General features: G+C 36.6%; 2 protein-coding genes across 7 annotated transcripts; one reads left to right on the top strand and one right to left on the bottom strand.

Moving 5' to 3' along the window:
- Nucleotides 1-1,189: 1,189 nt before the first annotated feature.
- Nucleotides 1,190-24,538, bottom strand: LOC127411573 (nucleic acid dioxygenase ALKBH1-like). Of its 6 annotated transcripts, XR_007892305.1 has the most exons (10): nucleotides 24,116-24,538; nucleotides 23,481-23,589; nucleotides 22,960-23,122; nucleotides 22,258-22,348; nucleotides 20,037-20,230; nucleotides 19,261-19,695; nucleotides 18,175-18,219; nucleotides 14,970-15,268; nucleotides 13,844-13,963; nucleotides 1,190-2,289 (listed from the first exon to the last, which is right to left on the bottom strand). XR_007892305.1 is itself a non-coding variant. In XM_051647265.1 (8 exons), exons 1-7 carry the CDS (start codon nucleotides 24,257-24,259, stop codon nucleotides 18,216-18,218), a joined length of 1,140 nt encoding a protein of 379 aa, XP_051503225.1. In that variant the 5' UTR covers nucleotides 24,260-24,538; the 3' UTR covers nucleotides 1,244-2,289; nucleotides 18,175-18,215. The 6 variants fall into 6 exon arrangements, 3 of the variants coding, with proteins under 3 accessions (XP_051503225.1, XP_051503226.1, XP_051503224.1); XR_007892303.1 differs by lacking the exon at nucleotides 14,970-15,268 and having other exon boundaries at nucleotides 1,243-2,289; XR_007892306.1 differs by lacking the exons at nucleotides 1,190-2,289; nucleotides 14,970-15,268 and adding an exon at nucleotides 6,942-11,109.
- On the top strand, nucleotides 24,422-26,873 carry LOC127411577 (SRA stem-loop-interacting RNA-binding protein, mitochondrial-like; the record flags this gene model as incomplete). The annotated part of the gene is made up of 4 exons (XM_051647269.1): nucleotides 24,422-24,569; nucleotides 25,376-25,434; nucleotides 26,312-26,419; nucleotides 26,628-26,873. Coding segments are annotated over 4 exons (384 nt in total), but the record flags the coding sequence as incomplete, so codon positions are not given.

Genomic DNA, 26,873 nt, shown 5'->3' with positions numbered 1-26,873 from the left:
AACATTAATTTTGAAGAAACTGAAAAAAGAAAGAAATTGAAGGACAAGATGCATCGTGATGCATCGAGAATCGTTTTATAATCGAATCATTACCCTTTGAATCGTAATCGAATCGAATCGTGAGGCCAGTGAAGATTCACACCTCTACTATTAGCACTTGTCACATCCAGGACCCTCACTATTAGCACTATTAGCTCCTCAGGAATGCGTTCTCTCTCCATTGCTCTTCTCCCTGTACATGAATGACTGCACTGCAAAAGACCCCACTGTCAATCTCAGACGACACCACGGTCATCTGACTCATCCGCAACAGTGACGAGTCTGCATACAGACGGAAGGTTGATCAGCTGGCTGTCTGGTGCAGTCACAACAACCTTGAGCTAAACACTCTCAAAACAGTGGAAATGATAGTAGACTTCAGGAGAAATCCCCTTGCACTCCTCCCTCTCACCATCCTGAACAGCACTGTGGCAGCAGTGGAGTCATTCACGTTCCTGGGCTCTACCATCTCTCAGGACCTGAAGTGGGACACCCACATAGACTCCATTGTGAAGAAGGCTCAACAGAGGTTGTACTTCCTTCGCCAGCTGAGGAAGTTCAACCTGCCACAGAAGCTGCTGGCACAGTTCTACTCGGCCGTCATTGAGTTTGTCCTGTGTACATCTATAACTGTCTGGTTTAGTTCAGCCACCAAATCAGACAGAAGGAAACTACAACGGACAGTCAGGACTGCTGAGAGGATTACTGGTGCTCCCCTGCCCATCCTTCAAGACCTGTACATCTCCAGAGTGATGAAGCATGCAGGTAGAATCACTCTGGACCCCACACACCTTGCCCACTCCCTCTTTGAACTGTTGCCCTCTGGCCAGTGCTACAGAGAACTGAACGCCTGGACATCCAGACACAAGAACAGTTTTTACCCTCAGGCCATTTTCCTCATGAACAATTAAACTGCCTCAGAACCTCCCCATAGTGCAATAATGTAATTCACATATTTATTTCAATAAGTGTACATACCTCTACCTTGCACATACATTACCACTTGCACATGTACATACACCATTCTGTTATATGTCCTATTATTTGTATGTCTACTAATACTCTTAGCTTGTTTTATATTCTGTCTCACTGTAATGTTCTGTGTGCACTTGTTTCTCCTATCACCCAAAAATAATAATAAAAAAAATAAAAAATCCTTGTGTATGTGAGAACACTTCGCAATAAAGCTCATTCTGATTCTGATTATATAGGCTACAAACATTTGAGTACATATGTCTCAGTTATTTATTCATAATTAAAATAACTAGTAGATCAACTATTCATCTATACATATATTATATATAACTTTATTAAAATAGATGTAAATCTTTATTATATCTCTAAATATTTTATAACCATGAAACATATGTTTATACAGATAAATTACAAATCTAAATTTGATCCAAGTCAAAAATTAAAAATGAAAATTTGAATAGACCATCATGGATATTTAAAAGGTAGAAGTTATACATATGTTGCTCAATAATTTACAATAACCACAAAAAAAAAAAAAAAGAAAAACTCTACTAACTCTACTTGAAATTTTGCATTATTTGCATACTGTATGTGTGATCATGTTGCATCAATATTGTAATGTATCTGAATGTTTTACTCTGAGTTTGCTTTTAATTTTCTCATTGTATTCTCTGGAAATCCTCCAGTCTGGACCCAATGTTTTTTTTTTTTTTTTTTTTGGGTGAATATCGGCATAAATTTAAAGCATTACAACAATAAGTATTACATTGTGTAAATACTTCAAATAATAATGATATTTCTAAGATAAATAATATATCATTCTCTTTTATTTCATATTACAGTATTTTTTCACATTAAAGCAGCTTATAAGAATAGTTATAAAAAAATAATGTTACAGTGACAAAAATCTTAATGGTACTACAATAGGTTTCCTTTTCTTTATGCAATATATATTATCATATATTTTTCATAAACTGTATATCATATAATACATACAGTAATATAAATATAGATTTTGGGGTGAAATATGACCCAGACATGTTTTTGACAGCCTTTGTGAGATACATCTATTTCGACATGAGAGTAAGACATGCTAAAAAACATATTGTGGCTATAAACTGGACACAGTAGGTAACTTAACTATAGGGTGGAGTGAACACAGTGGGCCAGTTGGTGTCTCTCTTACATCGCCGATGATGCAGTACCTCTAGGAGGAATTATGGGGATTTTGCCCGAATCAGCGCATTGCACAGTGGAGACTTCACCCTATGTTTCCTGCAGAGAGAAAAACCTGTTAATGCCCTCTCCCAGACTTAATGAACTTGTTGGGCAAAGGCCTAAGAAAAAATGAAATACGTAAATGAAAGAATGAAACACACTCTCGTGCGTCCCAAGAAAGATAAGATTGTATGTTCACTTAGCATGCATTAAACAATAGCTGCCTTTATGGTTCTATTTGAGTTTTTAATGGTTTAAATACTAAGCTGCCACCCCTGCTGAGAAGACATTACCCAATGCATGAAAGAGATCCATGGGATATGTTAAGAAGAAAGAATGAAAGAAAGAATACTGTTTAATACTGTAAAAAATATATATTGATTTAAGGGTAATCAAACCCAATGAGGATTGTTGTATTTTCCCCCAAACTATCACACCATAATTTTGCAAAACACTTTTACACAAATGCTCAGTCGACCCTCTTATGATCTTATGTTTCAGCATACACACTATCTTCACTCTACCCTTCCAGGCTGAGCAGGATTTTAAACAGCCCCACTAAGAAATCTTTGCCAAAAACATTACACACAAACCTTTTATCTCTCCTCTCCCTTTTTTCAAAAGCAACACTTTATCTTTCCTCCTGCTTCTTTATATCACAGAACAACTCTGTGTTTAATTTGAAAAAGAAACAAAAAAGAACTGTTGGAAAGCAGTTGCCCCAAGCCTTTAGCAGCTCTAAACGCTCATCTGCCCCCCACTTCATCTTCTTGCTGCATTGACTTTTCACACACTGATCCTGGACTATGGTTTATATAACCGTTTGGGTAGAATGTCACTCAAGGAGATTGGTGTCAGAGCTGATAACGTACCAAAGTGATCGGAGACTGAGATCTCGCCACCTAATTATGGAGCCTCTTGCCCGACGTGCATCTGGAATGGAATGATAAGAGGAATGCAGCTGATGGGAATAAAGCGTTTCGGGGGGGGGGGGGCACAGCGTTCTGTGCTGGCTCTATATCTCTTTCTCTGTCTGCTTAGATTCATGTTGGCTACTGGTTCCAAAAGCATTGGAGTTGGAAAGCAAGTGGGAGAGAGAAAAAGAGGGAGAGAAATGGAATAAAGGTAGCCATTTTCTTAAGTCATCTTCACAGTGCAGAGATGAAAACAGGGCATGTTATTTGAAACTAGCCTGACTCTGGGTGTTTTTATAATAAACTTCGGTTTTATTGCTTGTCATCACCCATAAAAGCTTATAAATTCAGCTATGGTGCCATACATCCACTGCATTTCCTGGGGTCACCCCTCCAGCACGATCATCTCTCATCTGATACTACATATATCTGAAAACATATGTGTCAGGCTGTTTATATATAAATGGGCAATGACTGCATTGACGAGTATCAAACTAATGGCTCTCTTAATATGCTAATTGAACTGTTAGATCTGCTATTAACGTTGGCATTATTATTAATATTAGATTTTTACATTTGTAAGAAATGTAAGTGGTGCTTGCCCATGCACAACTCTCTGTTATGATGCTAGCTAGAGTGGTTGCCAGGGCCTTGCTATGCTGTTGCTAAGGTGTTTTTAGCGTGTTGCATTGTGGTTACTAGGGTGTTCTGTTCTGGGTGTTTTTTAGCATGTTGCATTGTGGTTGCTAGGGTGTTCTGGGTGGTGGCCAGGTGGTTGCTTACTGGCCCAAGCCAAAATAGCCCATCTTCAAATTTGTCAGATATTTTGGTCCCAAGATATGACTCTCCTTTAATGTAAGTCTATGGAATTTTCAGAATCCGGAATTGTTGGTATTCGATTGCTAAGGCCATGTCCACAGACTCCACACTAATCCATATAGTTTAAAAACACATTGATTTTGCAACATTTACGCATGTCATCCACACTAGAATGTCTAGTTCTAGAGTCTTTTGAAAATGCCCTCCATAACCGCATACTGAGGTTTCAAACTTCAACTGATTAGTGTGGACATGGCCTAAGGTGTTCTGGGTGGTTGCTAAGGAATGGCTTTGTAGTTGCTAGTGTTGCTAGGTGGTTGCTTACTGGTGCAAGTCAAAAGAGCCTACCACCAAGTTTCTATTATATTCTGGTTCCTATATGGCTTGAGTCCTACCTTTAATGTAAGTCTATGGGGCTTCTATTGGATCGGTCACCAAAACAAAATCGTGAGTTCAAATCAAATCAAATCAAAATCAAATCACTTTATTGTCACTCAACCATTTACACAAGTGCATCAGTGGGTGTAAGTATTGGGTGCAGTTCCAAGCAACATAGCAGTCATGACAATGATGAGACATACCAATTTACAATAAACATCAGATTTACACAACACAATTTACAAAACTAAAATAAACATAATTACACACAACACAATATACAAATAATAATATACAATGTACAGTATACAATACACAATATATAATACACAGTATACAATAAAAATAATATATATAAATATGCAGTAAGGTTGTATAGTAGTTGTATTGACATTCAGGCTGTCGGCTGATAGTCAGTTGCCAGTGTGTTGTTAAGAGAAATATAAATTATGACAGTCCAGTGTGAGATTAATAAAGTGCAGTGCTGATAAATGTTGATCGTGAAAGATCAAGAGTTCAAAAGTATGATTGCTTGGGGGAAGAAGCTGTCATGAAGTCTGCTGGTGTGGGTCCTGATGCTGCAATAGCAGTGAGAGCAGCCCATGGCTTGGGTGGCTGGAGTCAATGCTCTCTTCAGTGCTGGTGTAGAACAGTGTAAGGATGCTGTGGTTCATTCCAAACTTCCTCAGCCGTTGGTGAGCCTTCTTCACAACGGTCTCTGTGTGGATGGACCATGTGAGTTCCTCAGTGATGTGGACACCGAGGAACTTGAAGCTTCAATAGCTTATAAAAGTAATAGCACAATTCTCATGAAAAAGTCACATAATTTGAGGTATCACTCATGTTCGTAGTACAATTAGTGATGGACAAATTGCACACCTTAAAGAGATATAATTATTATAATATTTTAATTTTAATATTATAATTGTTTTAGGTTTTAAAGGCAGACATGCAAAGCTTATACTTAAGGTAGTTACATTAATTATTCTGTAAAACTTGTATTATTGTTATTATATTATTTGAGCTGTAAAGTTGTTTAAATCATCCTTTTTATGGTCGTTTTAGGGTATTAGTATTAACAGCATTACATCGTCATGGCAATTGTAAATTGTAGTTGTAAAATTGGATTTAACTTAACACAGAAATGGTTAGTAAGTTATTTTATCACACTATATATTGTTCACATCTTGATGGTGTACTGAAGCAGTGAGTATTTTAATGTTTACCTTATCTGTAACACAGATTTTTACTTCTTTTTTTTTTTTTTTTTTTTAAAGAAAGGAGGGACCAGTTGAAATAATTTTTTTGTGGTTATCAATATAATGCCACAAATGTTGAGCTTAACTTGTAATGAACCTGGAATATTCCTCGAAAGATATAGTTAACCAAAAATAAATAAATAAATAAATAAAATAGATCTGTCATCATTTATTCACCCTCAAGTTGTTATAAACCTGTATGACTTTCTTTCTTTCATGGCATTGTATGGAGAAAAAAAATGCAACAAAAATGAATGGTGACTGAGGCAGCCAGTCCCTAACATTCTACCTAACATCTTTTCCATGTTCCACGGAAGAAAGAAAGTCATACAGGTTTGGAACAACATAAGGGTGAGTAAATGAAGACAAAAAGTTTAATATCGGGGTGAACTTTCCCTTTAAATACTAAATTTAAATACTATACCCTAAATTTCCAGGGTTTGTACAAATCTCTAATTATAAGAGCAATGCTTAGGGATGCTTCCCCATAAGGCCCCAAAATATAACAGCTGTTTATTTATTTTGTTGTGTAGCTACACATCCCTGTTACATAAATAAGGAAAGAGGCTGTTTCACATGATGATGCAGCATGCCAGAAACATGTCATTTGGATGATGAGTATTCTGGACACGTGCCACCCTGCCTGTTTTCAGCCCCTTGCTGCCTTTCTCCATGAAAACACACGTGATGGAAAAATGGCTACATTACAAAACACGTTCAGAAAACCTATTACACCTATAGGAGAATTCACTGAACTGAATTGCCAGAAATGAACGATTGTCAACGCTCTAGTTCATCCTATTGGACTCTCCCGTCTTCCAACCTCCAGATCCTTCTTTCATGTTACAGGAAGGAAAAAGCTGGAGTAGCCTTAGCCAGCACAACATTCAACCTAGCGCTGGAATGCTGGAAGTGTTTTGGATTCGCTAACACATAGTTTACGGCTTTCATTTCCTCTGGGTTTTCTGTTTGCTTAAGAACCTCTGGAAGGAAACTTCTCTCTTCCTGGCAGGGCCGTGTTTATCAGATCATGACACACGGGGCGTTGTGAAAACAAATGCAAATGACTTACAGCCTCCATCCACCCTGTATTATGAAACATTTTCATTACAGTGGAGATTTAGATTTTATTTTTATTTTCTGCTAGATTATATATATATATATATATATATATATATATATATTACAGTATATATATATATATATATATATATATATATATATATATATATATACTGTAATATATATACTGTATATATATGTTTTTTTTTTTTTCTCAACAAATCCAATTTTTGACCCAGATTTAATGGGAAAAAAAGTTAATAATCTTAGTGTTACTGTGTGCGTATAATCAGAATTGTAAAAATTGCGAGTGTCTTATCTAATCAGAGTTCATATTCTTTCATTGTGTTCTCACACTATCAGATTTCTAAGCATGTGTGTAAACATGTTTTTGCTTATTCTGGATGTCTTCAGGGCACAATCAAGCAGAGACGTCCAGTAAGAGCACCTGCTTAGATTTTGCTTTGCATATTTAATGTCCATTTGGTGACGCTAATGGACCACAGCACTCACATGAGGGATAAACCTGGCAATGCTGCTCTGAACTCAGTTCAGTGCAGATAGCATGAGTGAGAATTATTACTACCTCAAAGCTTCTTGCTTTATGCCCAGTAATGGAGTATTCTGAATAATAATGTACATTTTAATTGCATTTTTTTTTTTTTTTTTACACAAAGCTGTTCTTGCTCCTTTTTAAAGAATAAATTTGTTTTACATATACCAAGTTAGAAACAAAGAAATAAGAGAGGATACATATATTGTTCTCAATATTTATTACCAATGTATTGTCTGACTGTCTCCTCCATCTATGCAGGTTATCCAGATCATAATAGATTATCAAAATAGCATCTCTTATAACATATGGTTCCTATTACCAAGGGCCTGCAGATATTTATCTTTATTTTGTAGAGCCTTTTATCAAAAGAGCTGTTGCGCATTGACTGACATAATGTGAAAGGTAACATATTGTCACATCAAAGCTAACATTGCCGTCCACCCCACATACAGTGGGCATCTATAATGTTCCCGGCGCACTACATTACTTTCTGCATCTAACCTGGACCCAATTACAGAAGCCCTGGAACAATTTCACAGAGCTTGTCTGGCTACTCAGCAGACAGAGTTGCCATGGGAGCCAGTGTGATTGAAACAGTAAAATTACAGGCTGCCAAAAGGGAGAGAGGAAGAGAAAGACACAGAAAGAAAAAAAGAGCATTTTGCACTTTGCAACATGCAAGGATCTTAGATAAAATGTAAGCAATTGTCCTCTCACTTTAGGCTAATCTGAAATATCAAAGGAAAATATGCACCCAAACCATTCACTTTCTCAGATTCACAATGTTTTTCAGAAATGCAAAATGTGGATCTTATTATTTAAAATAAATTATGTAGAAATTAAGGAGGCTTTGAGACTTCATTTATGCAGCAAAGATCAGCAAACATTAAAACTAACACGCTAATGATACAAAATAATGTACTTTCATTTTGACAGTAATCTAGAAATGAATTATATGTGCTAAATAATTCACATTATTCATGTTCATAGAGAGACCCTAAATTTCTACCAGTTAGTAACAAAACAAAATTCCACTCAAAATATGATTACTGGCAAAAGTAAGATTTAAACAAATTATTTAAATTATTCATTTAAATATGATATAACTTTCCAAAGCATAAAATTACTTCAATTAATGCCGTAGTAAATGTAGTTACATTGTCATTTACCAGACTTTAAAACTTGCAAATTTTGTTTACCAAATTTTAAAAGTTCATACGCCTCATTAATTTCAATGAAACACTTCATATTTATAATGAATTCATAATATGTTATTTAAAGGTGACTCATTTCAGAGACTGAAAATTTACTGAAATAATTTTTAAAGTGTCAGTTTAATGGGATTTCTCATGAGGGTAAGAGTACTAATTTAAAGAAAAAGGTCTTGTGGTGGTACAATGATGGTATCAGATGGTGATATGGTACTCCCATTGTACTGTATGGTTACCATATTCCAATACCATGGTATTTTACATGGTAGTGCAAGGTACTTTCAACCATGATATTACTCATCCAAAACCCTTTGCGAGTCAAAATTGTGAGTTAAAATTCTTAGTTCAGAGTCAACAAAGGTAAGCTTTAATGCTGAGGGATCAGACTGATCTCACAGTGAATTCGGAAACAGTAGGTAACTAAATTCGGTCTGTTCTTACCAAAATCCAAAGCATTGCCCCCAGTGGCTGAAGCAGGAAGTGTTTCTGATCGTAAAAGCACGTGTGTGCTCCAGTTTCTGAGTGAAATGCCCACAGAGGGGCGCCAAAAGCTAGTTGTTTTTAGCTGTAAATGTAATACTGTGAAGAGGAATGTACTGTATATTTTGTAAACTCTACCACCTAGCCCAAACCTAACCGTCAGTGAAGTAAAAATTTAAACTTAGAGGGAAAATGCAACCTCCGAATCACGCTCATCACTGATTTTGCAAACATAATAACTTCCTGGTTTCAACGCGGGGCGAGAACCCGGGTCTCCCACACTGATAACACAACATGCTTTTAGTTGCATCACAGGAGAACATAAACACACTTGAACTGATGAAAAATGTTCGATGAGAGATGCCGCTTGTCAGTAATTCTGCATAATGGGGCTGATGTAAGGATACTGGAATATTCAGAAGCAACAAGCTGACTTCCCGTGAAATCATGTTGGACAGATACCTATGCATAAAGAGGAGATGACCAATCCAAGAATAGGCAAACCAACATGAAACACATGGCGCGCGCACACACACACACTATCTCGGGATTCAGCCCTGCACACCTCACGCATCACCGCAGACCACAGGGTTCAAATTGGTGAATGGTAAACAACAGTATATGCAGTTTTAAACCGCAGCAAGCTACGAGGCCCCATCAGTCCCTCAAAAGCATTACACCATCCATGCTGCCATGGCAACGGGCGTAGGCCGATTAAAAACAATGTCTGCACAAATAACATAATGGGCCATAATCAACACACCGGGAAGCCAGGGGCTCTGCCTGTTGAAAGCGCACATCACCATAATGACGGCAGCTGGTAATCCTCAGTATGTCTGAACATTTTCTCACCTAATCTGTGATTTTATGACAGATCGAAGGAAAGAGAGGGAGACAGAGAGATACAGAAAGAATGACAGAAAGTCATTCTACTGGTGGCCTGAACACAAGGTCTATTGTTATCCCAACCACTGTGAAAACAAAAAGCAACATTTATGCCATCTCAAAAACTGGAATAGAGAATGTATGATTGTTTTTCCCAAAACTCTCAAGCTTAAGTATTACATTTTGGCACGTAACTTGTCTCACACTGGTTGCGCTACGCACATGAATGATGCCTCAAATTAAACTTTCACTTGGCAGATAATCAAATTGGTAAAAAAAAATCCCTTAGACTGAAGGAGGAACCTGAGACATATCTAAAGATGAGAGCATTATAGAGACTTGGAGGTGGGATCTTTTGACTTGGGCCAGTAAGTAACCATGTAGAAACCACCTAGAACGCAGTAGCAACCACCTAGCAATGCCCTATTAACCACCAAGAACACAACTTCACTGGAACACCCTGGCAACCACCAACAACACCCTAGCATTGTGGCAGCTAGATTTGCATAAAGAAAACGTAAATACTCTCGTAACAGAATCAATACTGTATAGGCTTTTTGCCCTTGTAGTACAGTACAGTTGAGGTCCTTTAAGTAAAAGAGCACATTGTGAATTGTGACCAACATGCACTAACCACAGTATCATGTTTTACATATGATAGTGTCACAAAATAACTCCTCTACAAGGTACATTGTGGAGGTAAACTGTGATTTATGCATTAGCAAGCAGAAATATGTTATGTTGCTTGGGGAGACAGGAAATAAAATAGAGAAACATGTTTCCCAGCCACTACAGATACCAGCATCGCTCGTGAGTGAACACAAGCGCAGAGATCACAGAGTTACTGGAGAAGAGTTTGGGTGATGGTACAAGACCGAGTTACGATGTCATCATATCCCTCACTACTTAACTGAAAAAAAAAAAGAAACACATAAACGAAAGAACTCTATTCAGTGGGGAAAGCAGTACGACCCACTGAATAGAGCGACCTTTGAGAAGTTTACATTGTGTTGAAAAATAGCACTCTGTGACATTTCAAACACTCTGCTGAGTATAAAGTGTCTGAAAGCTTAAACTGCAAAGTAGAGATATACACTTACTGGAGCTGAACAAAATATTAAACAGAGAGACTGGCATTTTAAAAGACAGAAAGAAAAATATATAGAGATAAACACTGGCCAGCTGATAGGAAAATGCAAGATACATAATATGTGCCCTCACCCAGTGTATCAGCATAAAATGTCTATTTAACAGGATGAAATACGTTTAATAAAGCTGGGAGTAGCAGGCTTCTTTATAAATCTTAAAATCATCTGTAAACACACAGACAGACAGACAGAGAGAGAGAGAGAGAGAGAGAGAGAGAGAGAGAGAGATAAATACATTTATACAACTATACTAGGACGGTCCTGGAAAAAATGTCCTATAAAATACACCCCAACTCTAACCCTAAAATCAGAGGTAAATGATACAGAGGGTTGATGTAAGCTAATATGACCCAGCTCTATGCTTAACCCTAACCCTGAAGTCTGATTTGTTCATAAGAATGTTGTTCCAGTACCAACAATTATATTGATCCAAATTCTACTTGGTTAAATCGTGGTAAGTTGACGAAAGTGCAGTTGTTGTATTCCTCTCAAATAATATTTGTGATGGATCACTTGCTTATGCAACATGACAAATTTTAATGCATAATAAAGAACTTATCATCAAATAAAATTAATAACGTAGTAATTACAATACGTAAAGGCTGTGTAATCAATACCAGTGACTAAAAACAAAATGTTTTTCATTTCGGTTCCCTCTGAGCAGAGACTGTATTTTTCCGTTCCGGTTCCAGTGTTCCGCTACCTCCTTTCCGATTGCTAACCAGTTAGAATGAAATTAAAGATCAGTTCATAACATTCTTATGATATTATATTACAAATGTTGCAATGTTACCAGATCATGTTTGGAAGCACTAGAGGGAGTGTTTCGCTAAGAGAATGAGGGTACAGGCCTGTTCCCATAGCCACTGTCCTGCATCTCAGTGCGAATGCTGCAGTAATTATTGGTAATAGCAGTGATTATAGAAATGACACAGCAAAAACAATTTCATCCCAATTTGCAAAGCTAATGTTCCCTTATTAGCTCTCAAAATGAGGGCTTTTGAAGGTAAACCATATTTTCTCTTTGTCTTGAGGATAAATCATTGTACCCAAGAACATTTTAACACCTATTCAGTAGGTACATAGGCATACAATACAATAATGGGGGGGGGGCTCGTCCTGGGTCTTTAAGTCACAAAAACAACGGCCCTTTTGGTCCTGACTAAAAATGTTAAATGCAATAAAGGCCCAAAATTTTTATCATTTTTGGTTTTAAAAAATACATGTTTTTTTTTTTTTTTTAAATTCACACATAAGACAAACACTTTTCTAAAAAGCTTGCCAGATAACTACATTCATTAAATTCCTTTACATAATACACACATTTGCTCTTTATCTTGAGCCTGATATACTGAAAACTACTCAATTCATGTTTTCACATTCATATGAATCACGACTGTACGTGACATATTTTCAATTAAAAATGGCAAATTTCGCTGAATCGTGAATATAGTTTGCACACTTGGAAATTACTGTTGGTCTGTACCATATTTCAATCATAAAACAGGTGGGCAAACATTCCATGTTTAGTTAGATACCTACATCTTACATTACACTTACATTCTTAAACTAAACTGCTTGCTGATGAATGGCGCTGGAATATAAATAATCCACGAGGTTCCCGCTTTGCTTTAAACTTGAGTCCAGCTGACGCCTTCATTGATTTGACTGGCTATTTCAAATGACATTGATGAGCTGTGTTAGAATACTGAGGACACTAAAAATGTAACTTATTTAAAACCATTATGTTATTCCTGCAACAACTTAATGACAATAAGACAGCGGTGCATAATGAACTGCAGCAGAACAGCAACAAGGATATCAATTATTGGGGGAGACAATCTGGCCATATCTGATTATTGGAGGGGACTTGTCCCCCTCAATTTATTGTGGTTACGTACCTGTTTTCAACTCATCCTTTTTTTTAGCATAGCCACAAGACATAGGTAACACATTATACGTGTTAACATTATTTTAATGTAAAAAAAATAAAAATAAAAGAAAATCACACATTAACCTTATGTTATGAGGAGGAGGAAGTGGCCGGGCTGTGAGGGTGCATAGCCAGCACTGAATCAGATGATCATTGGGAGAGCAAGATAAAGGTGGGCCAGAGACGACAATTCGAGATAGAGAGAGACACACACGGACGCACTGCATGTGTGCTTGTTTTATGTTGTTTTAAGTTGAGTTTTACCATTAAACTTTACTTTGACTGTTCAGCCAGTTCCCACCTCCTCCTTGCCCAACCTTTACCTGTTACACCTTATGTGTGTAGTTACATCCGTTGTAATGACAAAGTAGCGCCAGTAAATGCCGTAACGTCACTAAATCCCTGACTTTATCACACTTAAATCATGTTAAGACGTATAATCTTGTTGCTATACTTTTGAAATGGTGTGTATTTTAATGATTATGGACTGGCCCCATTCATTTAATTGCAAGTGCCTTATGGTGTAACCGCAATTTTTTTTAATAGATGAGGGATGTGTAATTAATTTATTATTTTTTGGTTACCTTGTATTGAACTAGGAACATTCCTTTAAGTCCAAGATTCCAAACTCCAGAACTTTGCTGCTAAGTAGAAAGAGATACTATTTAATAGCGACAGTCCATTTCTATTAAAATGAATGGGAGAAATTGGAACACTCAACCAAGAGGCTCTAGCGCTCAACGGATTTAGAAAGGAAGTCCCACCTTACTGGTAAAAGAGCCAATCACCTTATAGATACAGACATTGCCTGTCAATCATCTTGAGAACATGCATGCGCATTAGCTAAACAAACTGGGAATTTTTTTTTAGCGTAATCTGAGGTAAAGAAGCACAATTTACGATACCAACATTGTCAGATATTACTGCTGATTTGAAATATGTTCTTTGATCGTAATTTTGACCAACCGTTTTTGAGAATTCTGTATTCCCTCATTCATGTAGATAGGAGCTGCACTGGCATGACTGGAAATAGTCTCCCGGGAGTTTTCCAAAGATGGCCACCAGTGGACTGACTTGCTAGAAAGACTTTGGTAGAAATAGATGCAAAATGACACAAAATAGATCATGACAAATTTATATAGACACAGCTCTTTTCCCCCAAATAATATTACTTAGTAATATCACTATGTATTCCAAAGCATTTTTTTTTACTGAAGTTGGCCCCATTAAAGGAATAGTTCACCCAAAAATTTCAATTCTGCCATCATTTACTCACCCTCATGCCAAGCAGGTGTGTATGACTTTCTTTCTTCTGCTGAACCCAAATGAAGGTTTTTAGAAGAAATTCTCAGCTCTGTTGGTCCATTCAATGCAAGTAAACAGAGGCTAAAACTTTGAAGCTCAAGAAAGCACATAAAGGCATAATATAAGTAGCCCGTATGACTCCAGCGCTAAAATCCATGTCTTCAGAAGCGATATGATTGGTGTGGGTGAGAAACAGATCAATCTTTAATCCTTTTTTTACTTTAAATGTCCACATTCACTTTCTACTTATTTTTTGTTTGTTTTTTTGCAATTCACATTCTTCATGCATATTGCCACCTACTGGGCAGGGAGGATAATTTATGGTTAAAAAAAATAAAATAAAATAAAATAATGATCCGTTTCTCACCCACACCTATAATATTGCTTCTGGAGACATGTATTTAAGCACTGGAGTCGTATGGATTTATTTTATGCTGCCTTTGTGTGCTTCAAAGTTCTGGTCACCATTCACTTGCATTTAATGGACAAACAGAGCTGAGATGTGTTTTCTAAAAATCTTTGTTTGTGTTCAGCAGAAGAAAGAGTCAAACACATCTGGGATGGCATGAGGGTGAGTAAATGATGAGAGAAATTTAATTTTTGGGTGAACTATCCCTTTAAAGCACTGCTATTATAGTGTACTATGGTACTTTATTGGAAGGCCTACTTTTTATTAGTGCATGCACATGTCGTGTCACACAATACATCTGCCACATTCAAACAATTGTACACAGCCATAGTGATCAAAAGAATTATCTTCCAGCTGCATATTCCTGCCACACCTCACCTTGTAAAGTAAACACTCCAGGTAAATTTCTCTCAATAGATAAAAGGTTTCATGCAAATGGAGTGCATTGTATTCTAAGGCAATGCTCCGTCTCACTTGATGATGGATGTATGACTGACTTTGCTGTAAATTGTGTGTTGTGAGGAGAAGTCACATACAGTGGCTTGTTCTTTCTGCTGATTTAAGACAGAGCCGTTATGGGCCGGGCAGGTCTCACACCCCCTCACCACTACCAGGATGCCAGTGACTGTTCATGACAGAGTAATGGTAGGGATGCGGGAAAGCGGGAGGGCAACAGGCTAGAAACACAGCAGCAGAAGGAAGAGCAGATAAAGTGGCAGTAATAAAAATTATATGACTACATACATCATTCTGACAGCATATAATTTTATCTGAGAGGGCAGGGCCTTTCTGCTTGCTTTGAAATGGATGTGGTACCTAGAACGTGGCTGGCGTGCATGGAGGTGCTAGAAAAAGAAAACGTATAGAAGAGAGCAACCTCATCTTCATTTGACGATAGCTCTTTCTACATACACTTTCTACAGGGGTGTGGGCATTTAATAACATTTTACATAATGCTATGCTCAATGTCCTTTTGACTTCTGTAGGAAACTCTAGGATTTCACTTTTTGGGCACTTGTACAGCAACCCATTGTGCTGTTATACCCATTGTGAGCAGGGGAATAATTCAGTTTCAGACAACTGAATTGAAATGCATTCTCATTAGATGTAATTATAGAGAAACTTGAGTCAACCCAAAAGTAGGATAATCACCATCATGCAATTGGTGGAAATGTCTCAGTGGTATGTCCCCTGTATAAGTGACAACTGGTTTGGTTAATGGAGATGTGTTTGTGTAGCTTTCTTAAAGGGCCAACTCGACGGAAAGGCCTTTCACTAAAAAGCAATTACTTTTTTTCTGTGCAACCAAACTCTCACGGTCATGCAAAAAGCAAACAAATAAATAAAAATAAATAAAAATAAAAAGGGTAATTAATCCAATGCCAAACTCATGAGACCATAGAAGTCTCAGAAGGACAGCTGGATTATTAATATATTAATTTTGTTTATCACTGTACAAAGCTCTGAATATGCACATGCAGGGGAATATAGCTCTCACTATAACCACGGATGAACTTTTAGGGATTTCACACTTTTGTACAAAATGTTGTGCTTTTATTGTAGCAAAGTCTTTACAAAAGAGTTTCAGTCTTATTGTAAAGTCTGGTACAGTAATAGCATGGTTGTAAACATGTATTATGGTATTAAGTGCATTGAAGTGTCATGCAAATACCATGGTACATGAAAACGGTATTAATTATTTACAATGATATTACCATTTTTGGGCATTGCATGGTAATACCATGTTATTTCGACATGATACAATGCAATACCATGGTTGTTTAGACATGTACCATGGTTTTTTTTGAAGTACAATGTAAATACTATGGTACAGAAATATGTAATTATTCAGTGCCATGGTAGCCTATATATCAAAAGTACTATGTTATACCATTTTTATTTGGACATTACACCATGGTAATTACATGGTTTTTTGTTTTTGCCAACATGCCACCTTTATCCTATGAGTTTTGGACATGTACTATGGTACTTTTTGAAATACCTTTATGTGCCATGGAAATATCATGGTACATGATTTTATTTAAAAGTACCAAAGTTTAACCATGCCTATTTGGACATGATACCATGGTAATTCAATGTTATTTTGGACATGTACTATGGTAAAACCATGCATTTAATTTAAATGGAGACCTACAGTATGTACTAAACACCATTACATTACCATGTTTTTGGACATTATTCCATGGTAAAAACATGGAATCCGGTTTGGACATGTACTATGGTATTCTTTGAGGTACCTTGGAGTCCCATGTAAATACTATGGTGCATGAATAAGTAATCACTCAGTGCCATATTAGTCTACAGTATTTCAAAATTACCATGGTTTCACCATATTTGGACATGATACCATGTTTTTTGGATATGGTCCATTGCATTACCATACCATTCTTTTAGTCCTGTAGAGTACCATGTAAAAATGGTACATACATATATACTGTAATCATTATGTACTAAGTAGTACCATGATATTACCATCTGATACCATCACTGTACCATGGTACACAGTAATTTTTTGTAAGAGTCTGTACTTGGGTTCAGCACGCTCAGTCACCCACTTTAACCCAATTTTCATCACTCGGCTGTAAATAATAGCCATGTTGGTTGCTAGGTATTACATCTTTCCATACGGTTAGAGAGGCATCGGAGTCTGTGCTGAGGTAACTAAGGAAAGTATTACTCAATTGAGCTTCAAAGCCTCTGGATGTGGCAAACCAGGGGGCATCTCTGAGTGCACACCCCTTTCACCCCATTCAAACAGTCCCACTATGACCAAATAGAGGCCGATATAAAGCTACTGGGAATTTATGTTTTTACAGTATGTAAAAGACCAGAAACATTAATCTTACAAGTCTGTGATGCAGACATGAATGGCCCCTAGTATGTTCTGCCACAATGGCCGTGTCAACCTGGGTCCCTCAGGGAACTTGTCATATGCAATTTTAAACTGGCGTTGACATGTGGTGACACCGCTTGACTAGATTAAAAAGATTATACGCCGTCTCCCTGGTTTTCCTCTGAAGGTCAGGTCTGTTTAGTGTTACAGCCCTGGGTGAGCAAACATGGCAGCCAACCTTAAATCAACAGACGAGAGCCTGGCAAATTGTCACGACTCACAACAGACTGGGCTGAATGTCACAGCTGTTGAACAGACTGAGAATCATTGTGCGTGGAGTTGGTCATGACAGGGTAAAATGAAAAACTACGCTTTAAGCAAAGCTGACTTGACGTGGCACGTAACTTAAGTGGCCATGCATTTTCAACACCTGCTTGGAAAGAGCACAGTCATTATCTGCGAAGTGATCCCCAAACTGTTTTAAAGTAAACATGAAATAAAAACTGACTGTCTTTATTTTCTTTAAACATGTTCCTGGATGTATTGAGAATGATTTGTTGATATATGTTATTCCAAAGGAATATAATACCTTGCTTTGCCACTGAAACAACTTTCCTTTTCATCTTATGTCACCAAGCCCACTCATTTAACCCCTCTCCTTCTGTCATATATGGACCACTTTTCATGATCCAATAAATTCCCAACTGATAAACTCAAACTCTGTCCTACCTTTTCTTCTCATTGAATATCCCGTTTCAGTTGAAAACACGTTACCTTTACAAAAATAAAATGGGTTGTGAATGCAGTTTCATGTTGACTTTAATAATAATGCTTTAATTCATATTCATAAATATACAACATTTAAAATCAGGTGTATTTTACACTCTTAAAGGTATAATTCACACAAAAATGAAAATTCTCTCATCATTTACTCAACCACATGCCATCCCAGATGTGTATGACTTTCTTTCTTCTGCAGAACACAAATAAGAATATCTAGATATTTAGAAGAATATCTCAGCTCTGTAGGTCCATTCAGTGCAAGTGAATGGTGACCAAAACTTTGAAGGTCTAAAATGCAGCATAAAATAATCCATACGACAACAGTGGTTTAATTCATGTCTTCAGAAGCGATATGATAGGTGTGGATGAGAAACAGACCAATATTTACTATAAATTCTCCTCCCTGCCCAGTAGGTGGTGATATGCACGAAGAATGCAAATTGCCAAAAATAAAAGAAGAAAGGGAAAGTGGAGATTTCTAGTAAAAAAGAATGCAAATATTGATCTGTTTCTCACCTACACCTCTCATATCACTTCTGAAGACATGGATTAAACCAATGGAGTCCTATTGATTACTTTTATGCTGCCTTTATGTCCCTTTTGGAGCTTCAAAGTTTTGGCCACCATTCGTTTGAATTGTGAGGACCTACAGAGCTGAAATATTTTTCTAAAACACTTTGTTTGTGTTCAGCAAAAGAAAGAAAGTCATACACATCTGGGATGGCATGAGGGTGAGTAAATGATGAGAAAAAAAGAAAATTCTGTCATCATTTTCTCACTCTTATGTTGTTCCAAAGTCATATGACGTCTCAATTTTGGTGCATTTTATTTCCACACAATGAAAATGAATGGTGATTGATGCTTACATTTTGCCTAACATCTCCCTTTGAGTTCCATGGAAGAAAAAAGTTTCATACAGGGTGAAACAAATGATGACAGAATTTTCATTTTTGGGTGAACTATTCCTTTTAAGCTAAAGAAAATAATTCACAATTGTCCAAAGAGAACACAAAAGAATGTTAGCAAACATACTCATAGCCTGATTCACTTGTCCTCTTCTTATTTTTTTGAGGTTCTTCCTCTTCTTCTGATTTTGGATAGCTGTCTGTTGACGTGTCCACCGCCCCACTCAGGGTCTCTGTACTTGGGAAAGTCTGACCGGAACCCAGTACTTGTCTAATTGTCACGTTAACCCGAGATGTTTGCAAGTACCAGGAGCAAACCTCCCAGTCCTCTTCAGACACACTTTGGATGATGTCATCACTTTGCACCTCCCTCTCTAGTCTCTGGCCCAGGCAGGGTGGCAAACCTTTTCCAGCGGGCGCAGGAACGATGCAGGGTACTGCGTGATACAGCAGGCGGCTGGCTCCTGACATCACCATTATGTCGCCACTGTGCATGAACATGGCAGTGGGGCAGTCCTCCCGCTTTGCCCCGCCCAAAAGGAAGACAGCAGTCTGCCCAAAACTAACATCAAATGGGACAATGGCAAAAGAGTCAGTGATGGCATTACTCAATTTAGATATTACACTAGATAATACATTTGAATGGATAAGGTTTTTGCTAATTTTATTTTATTTATTAATTAATTTACTATATATACACAGGTACTAAAGGGATAGTTCACCCAAAAATGAAAATTCTGCCATCATTTACTCAGCCTCATGTTGTTCCAAACCTGTATAACTTACTTCCGTGGAACACAAAAATTGTACAATCAACATTGACATTTACACCTGAATCATTCTGATGTGATTGAAGGCAGTATGAGTTGGAGTGCACAGTTAATATTTGAGTAACAAATATACCTGAAGGACAATAAAGGTCGGGTGTGGTCAAGCTCTGATTCGTCAACATGGATACCGAGCGACGAATCAGATCGGTAGTAATTAAGAATACCCGACTCTGCGTTAAAGCCAGGGAAGCCACAAGCTTCAGACACTTTGTGGGACAGCGAGTGAAGCTCTTTGGGGAAGGGAGTGTAGTAGTCTGGGGTGTAAGTCTGCAAGAAAATTTAAATATTTCAAAATAGTATGCCTAATTATAGCAAAAAGTTGAAAAAAAATGCATGCATCTCATTGCAGGAGGCAAGTAGCAAGTTATTTAGCAGATTTTGGCCCCTAAAACAACTTACAGCATGCATATAATAGGAAGAGGTGACTTGGGGTTAAGTGCCTTGCTTAAGGGCACAACGGTTATAAACAATAGCTAAAAGCTGTTTCTATACTGTGCAGTGTAGCACAGCTGGAATACTGTACTGACCAATAAGCATCAAGGACCGGAACTATCCTTTTTATAATTTGCTCATTGGCTTTCACAGTAGGTTGTCAGCAGTGAGCCGTGAAAGTGTAATCAATGGGCAATCATATGAATACAGCCTCTCCAAAAAGCTGAATTAGCGAACAGCACGTCTGATCCTAGTGGAGTAAACGACTCAGCCTTCAGTTTTACTTAAAGGGAGGAGAAAAGAGTCTCTGCTTAAAATTCACTGATTGCCTTCAGAAGTTTGGCAGTGTCAAACCAACATCAGAGCTAATGAATCCGGTGTGCACCTCCTGATTGATTTAACAGGACAGAAGACTAAACACTTTTATGTAATTAGCATATAAACGAGACAGGCAGGCATCAAGCCTGTACAATTAGAGATGAAATGTCATGAGAGGAGCAAATAATGCTAATAAGATGCTGGGCATCGTGATCTCTCTCTCTTGCTTTGAGCAAAACAAGCTACAAAAGGCTTCATGGCAAAACTCAAACAAGCGTATTTTCCTTAAAGCTTTCCATTTCCACGTTTGTAGATATGCACTGTTTGTTGATATTAAATTTCATAAATTTAAGTTATATATTATATTATATTAATAAATGTAAATTTTTTATATAATATTAATATTATATCTAATGCTACTAATAATATTAAAGGAATAGTTCACCCAAAAACGAAAATTCTCTCATCATTTACTTCCAGACGTGTATGACTTTTTCTTCTGCTGAACACAACTTAAGATTTTTAGAAAAATATTTCATCTCTGTTGGTCCATTCAATGCAAGTTAATGGTGGTCAGAACTTTGAAGCTCAAAAAAGCACATAAAGGCAGCATAAAAGTAATCCATACGACTCCAGTGGTTAAGTCTTCAGAAGCGATATTATAGGTGTCAGTGAGAAACAAATCAACATTTAAGCTTTTTTACTATTAATGGCCACTTTCAATTTTTTACATTCTTCTTTTGTTTGTGGTGATTAACATTCTTCGTGCATATCGTTACAGGGCAGGGAGGATAATTTATAGTACAAAGTACTTCAGTATTAATCTGTTTCACTCCCACACCTATAATATCACTTCTGAAGACATGTATTTAACCACTGGAGTCATATGGATTACTTCTATGCTGCCTTAATGTGCTTTTTTGAGCTTCAAAGTTCTGGCCACCATTCACTTGCATTGAAAGGACCAACAGAGCTGAGATGTTTTTCAAAATTCTGTTTGTGTTCAGCAGAAGAAAGTCATTCACATCTAGGGTGACATGAGGGTGAGTAAATGATGAGAGAATTAAACATTTTTGGGTGAACTATTCCTTTAATATAATAATATTATATATGTTATACTAGATTATATTATGTTAATAATTTATGCTGATTGCAGAATGTTGTAAATTGACCAATCAAAGGTTTTTGTGTATATTGACTGTTAAAACTGTATCATTGACCGTACATTTTTTTTTACTTTTTTTATTGTTGTGCTAGTTTCATGTCTCTTATATCTCAAATAAATATTTAATGTTCATGGTAAGCAGTTATGTAATAACAGGAAATTTTGCAGTGGTACTGTCAATACTGCAAAATAACTAATCTTGTAGATGTTTATTTTGCGATAATGACTAGCTGACTGTACATAATCTATTACCTTTTATTTACTTTTATACAGTGGTTGTATTTAGACATATAAAACAGACTAAACATACACACATAAAAGTATTAAACACATTGTCAAAGCATGTAATAAACACAATTAAAGTGATAGACTGCAGTACCTTGGAGTTCCAATCATAGTGGTAGCCAAGAGTCACCCAGCGCAGTTTTTCTAGCAGAGTCTTGGGCTCTCTTTTCCCAGAGCCTTTCCTCCTATAATAATTCACAGATCCATTCAGTTAAGGCACAGTGTAGGATGGACCAGGTACAGTGCATTAGTACAAACCTTTTACACAAATGTTTAGTGATAAAGCGTGTCTAATAGACTGTATTCCTCAAATCTATCATCTCAGACCAAGTTAAATACCATCAGAAATCTATAGCCACAAAGAAAGTGTCTTTGGGGAGTCGTAACATCTAAATCAGAGTGGAATACAAATATTTAACCCAATGCACTCTAACAATTAAAAAAACGAATGTAACAAACAGTGTTACTAAACTAAACCCAGCTCCAGACTAAAGGCAATATCAAAAAAACATGCCAATAAATACCACACAATAGCAAATATCCAGAATAACTGTTAAAATAAATTCTCTTTGTATTTATTTATTTTTTTTCACAGAAAATTTCATATGAATAAAAAAAACACTCAGGTATTGGCTAATAAATTGCTTTATTAAAATGTTCACAAATCATTCATAGAATAAATAAAACTATTTTATTATTCAAATTGTCTAATTACATAAAATTAATGTTTTTATTTGTTATTTTATTTTATCCCATTTTACTAAGATGCCAATGCATGTCATTATCGATGACTTACCGAATAGCATCTATGCTTCTTTCCCAGATGTTCTCGGTCTCTGCAGATGACATATGCATGTCCAGGTTACACACGTTGGGTTTCTGTGGATAGCTCTTCAGACACTGCTTAACCCAGTACTGCTGAGATCCCGGCAGGAATGGATTGGATATGAAGATAAACCCTACGATCCAATGATAATATAGTTAATGCAATTCCATCTAAGATTAAAGAAAAACAAAGAGTTTCCCCATAACACAATGTTAAGAAACAAGATGAAGACTTCTAGGGCTTAAACAATGTTCTGTTCTATTTTTTCCTGACATATTTAACTGTCAAAGCTTCAGCAATAATAAAGCTGCATTGCTGAAGAGGCAATAGTAATTATGCAATACAGCAGATCTTGACCATATTGTCATTAACATAAAAAGCTACTGCCAGTCTGCCACTAAATTAATTAAACCCATAAAATGCAGCCCTGCTTTTTGGAGAACATATACAAATATTTTGAAACTGTCATCATCAAACTATCTAAATCATACCTGGATATCCATGCAGACCAAAGGATCTCCAGTCTTTTACTGGCCGAAGACCCACTTTGGAAAGCTCTTGCTCACTGACAGGGCTGGAGTTTAGTTCACAGGTAAAAACCTAAAAACAAAGCAGACACATTATTTATATACAGTTATAATAAAAGGATAGAATTGCAGTTTAAACCTGACTACATTACAGTACAGTACAGAGGAACAGTTATGCATATTCTGTATGCAACCACAGTAACACCATCATTTTAATCTGGGTGTTTGATGTCATAATTGGCCATCCCAAGGTAAGTTAATAACATTTTGCTACACCTCTACCTTTACAACATCTCTGCACTTATCTAACAATTAATGTAAAAGTCTTGCTTTAAGGGTCTTATTTGAAAATATATAACATAATATAATCAAACATACTGTTTATGTAGAAGTAGAACACACTACCAACTCAGCTGATCATGTTATCTCCATCACTCACTAGTTTCTCCAACTTTATAAACACTCTAATGTGCTCCAATATCTCAATAATAGTAATCGTATCTTCTATTGTTTGCTAAATCTGATGGAATGCCATCAAGCAATTAAATAAACCCAAGGAACTGTACAATCATGAAATCTCTCCAGTCTGAATGACTCACCTTGTCATTACTCAGAGGTTTGGAGAAATTAACAACCTCACTGAAGTCTGGGGGAGGATTTCTCCGCTTATAAAACTTAAATAATTTCCTAAAAGCATCTTCTCCATGCTCCACTACGGAAGCCGTCATCTTTGCCGTCATCATGTGACCTTTCGACGCGTGACGTCGCAACGCACAACTACGATTTAATTTAGAAGCAATCTGTACAATGTGCGGGTGAAATTATTATTCTAAACATCACATATATCGATAAAGATTATTTAAATTAGTTCATTATATAGTTTCATATCGTAGACGTAAATATTGGTTTGTTCTAGTCACGTGATTAGGGTCAAAGGAAACACATTCGGCAAGGACGAAACATGGCGGCGGCGAGCAGCAGCAGCAGCAGCAGGAGGAGGGAAAAGGGTGTTTGAAGTTTTTGTGTCTAAAGTCCCATGGACGATCGCAACAAGTAAGCTATCTATATCATTTATCAAAGCTTTTAACTATAAAATGATTAGACTAGTGCATATATAGCGCGTGAAAGTATTAAAGCAGTTAGTGCCTAGACTGCAGTACCTCTGTATTATATACATGCAATATTTACTTTTAGACATATGATGTGTTTTTTAGTCCTATATGTACATCACATAATGTCTAACGTATGTTATATGTTATTATATGTTAAATGAATGTTGTGTGTCTTAAATATTATTGCACTATGTGAATGTTGGCTGTCAATAGCCATGCACAATTCAAAACTATTGGACATATATTATCTGTTAGAGTATTATGAGATCTATCTATCTATCTATATATATATATATATATTATTTGACTGCGGGAATTTTTTTAATCGATATGTAATCCCGAGTCCTCAGTATTGTCTATGAATCTCACTCATGCACAATTAATTGTGCTAGACATATAATCAAGTCAAGTGGGTTTTTTATTGTCATTCCTCTATATATCTTATATACATTGGAAAGAAATGTCGTTACTCCAGGGCCATGGTGCAGCACACAACAGTATGGAAGACTACATAAAGTGCAATACACAACAGAATGCAGAACAATAAATACACAGGGCAAGAAATGCCCAGAAAATGAGCTGTAGACTGTAAACTGCTTTGTAGTGTAGCAGCAGTAAGTATAGCATAAGTATATGTATATTTAGGTATAGCATAAATGAGTTCCATAATAATAAGTGACCAGTAGAATATTATTATGTTTTATGTGTGCAACATTTATTTGTCTGTGCTCTGTGTCCTGTTTTCAGAGGAGATCAGGGATTACTTTGGGCAGTTTGGCCAGGTGAAGAAATGTCTCTTGCCCTTTGTAAGTATGAGGTTTGGTAATGCACTAAATTTGGTGCTTCATTCATGTTTTCTGAATAAGTCCAAAGCTGAGATGAGTGAGCTGAGATGAGTGTGTTTAAAGTAATAGTTCACCCAAAAAGGAAAATTCTGTCATCTTTTATTCACCCTCATGACATGCCAGATGTGTATGACTTTCTTGCTTCTGTAGAACACAAACGAAGAGTTTTAGAAGAATATCTCATCTCTGTTGGTGAATTTAATGCAAGTGAATGGTGGCCAGAACTTTGAAGCTCCAAAAAGCAGATTAAGGCAACTTTAAAATAATTCATTCAACTCCAGTAGTTTAGTCAATAAATTCTGAATCAATCCAGTCGGTTTTGGGCGAGAACAGGCCAAAATATAACTCCGTTTTCACTGTACATCTTGCTATTGCAAATCTTTAGGCACGATCATGATTTTCAAGCTTGATTACACTTCCTAGAGCTTGAGGAATGCACAGAGCGCTAGATGGCGCTGTAGGAAAGAAGTGTAATCAAGCTTGAAATCATGATCGTGCCTAAAGAGACTACTGTCAAGATTTATAGTGAAAAATGTGTAACATTTTGGTCTGTTCTCACCCAAAACTGATTGGATTGCTTCATATGACATTGATTAAAACACTGGAGTCTTATAGATTACTTTAATGTTGACTTTATCTCCTTTTTGGAACTTCAAAGCTCTGGCCACCATTTATTTGCACTGTGTAGACCTACAGAGCTGAGATATTCTAAAAATCTTCATTTGTGTTCTTCAGAAGAAAGAAAGTCATACACATCTGGGATGGCATGAGGGTGAGTAAATGATGAGATAATTTTCATTTTTGGGTGAACTAACTTTTTAACTGTGTTGTCTTACAGGATAAAGAAACAGGATTTCATCGGGGGTTTTGCTGGATCGGGTTCAGTACAGAAGAGGGACTTCAGAATGCACTACAGAAAGATCCCCACATCATTGAGGGTGCAAAGGTGATTGTTGAGTTGGAAACTACATTTAATAATGGATAAAAGGGTCTAATGCTTATAAAAAATTCTTATCTCTAATCTGAATGTCTCTTTTTGTTTTTAAATAGTTCAAGATATACAGTATAAAAGTTGAACTGGCCCCATATATGTCTGATAAATGTAGTTTGAACATCAGTCAATATTTTGATTCTTTTCTCTTCTTTTAATGCAGCTCCAGGTACAAAGAAACAGAAAAGCATTCATTGGAAGAAAATCAAACAAAGAAGCAGAAGAAAGCTGAAAATGTCTATTTTTTCATTATTATTATTATTATAATAATTTTTTTACGTGAAAACCATCCAGCGTGAAGTGTTATGAGTAACACAGATTTGTTATTTATTATGTCCCCCCTAAGAAACCAAGAAAGTTATTATGAAATGTCAAATAAAATATTATTTGGAAATATTTTAGAAAGTCA

This window comes from Myxocyprinus asiaticus, chromosome 20, assembly GCF_019703515.2.
Source record: "Myxocyprinus asiaticus isolate MX2 ecotype Aquarium Trade chromosome 20, UBuf_Myxa_2, whole genome shotgun sequence".
Taxonomy (NCBI): Eukaryota; Metazoa; Chordata; class Actinopteri; order Cypriniformes; family Catostomidae; genus Myxocyprinus; species Myxocyprinus asiaticus.
Note: the sequence above shows the minus strand (reverse complement) of the source record. Positions and strands in the feature narration are given on the sequence as shown.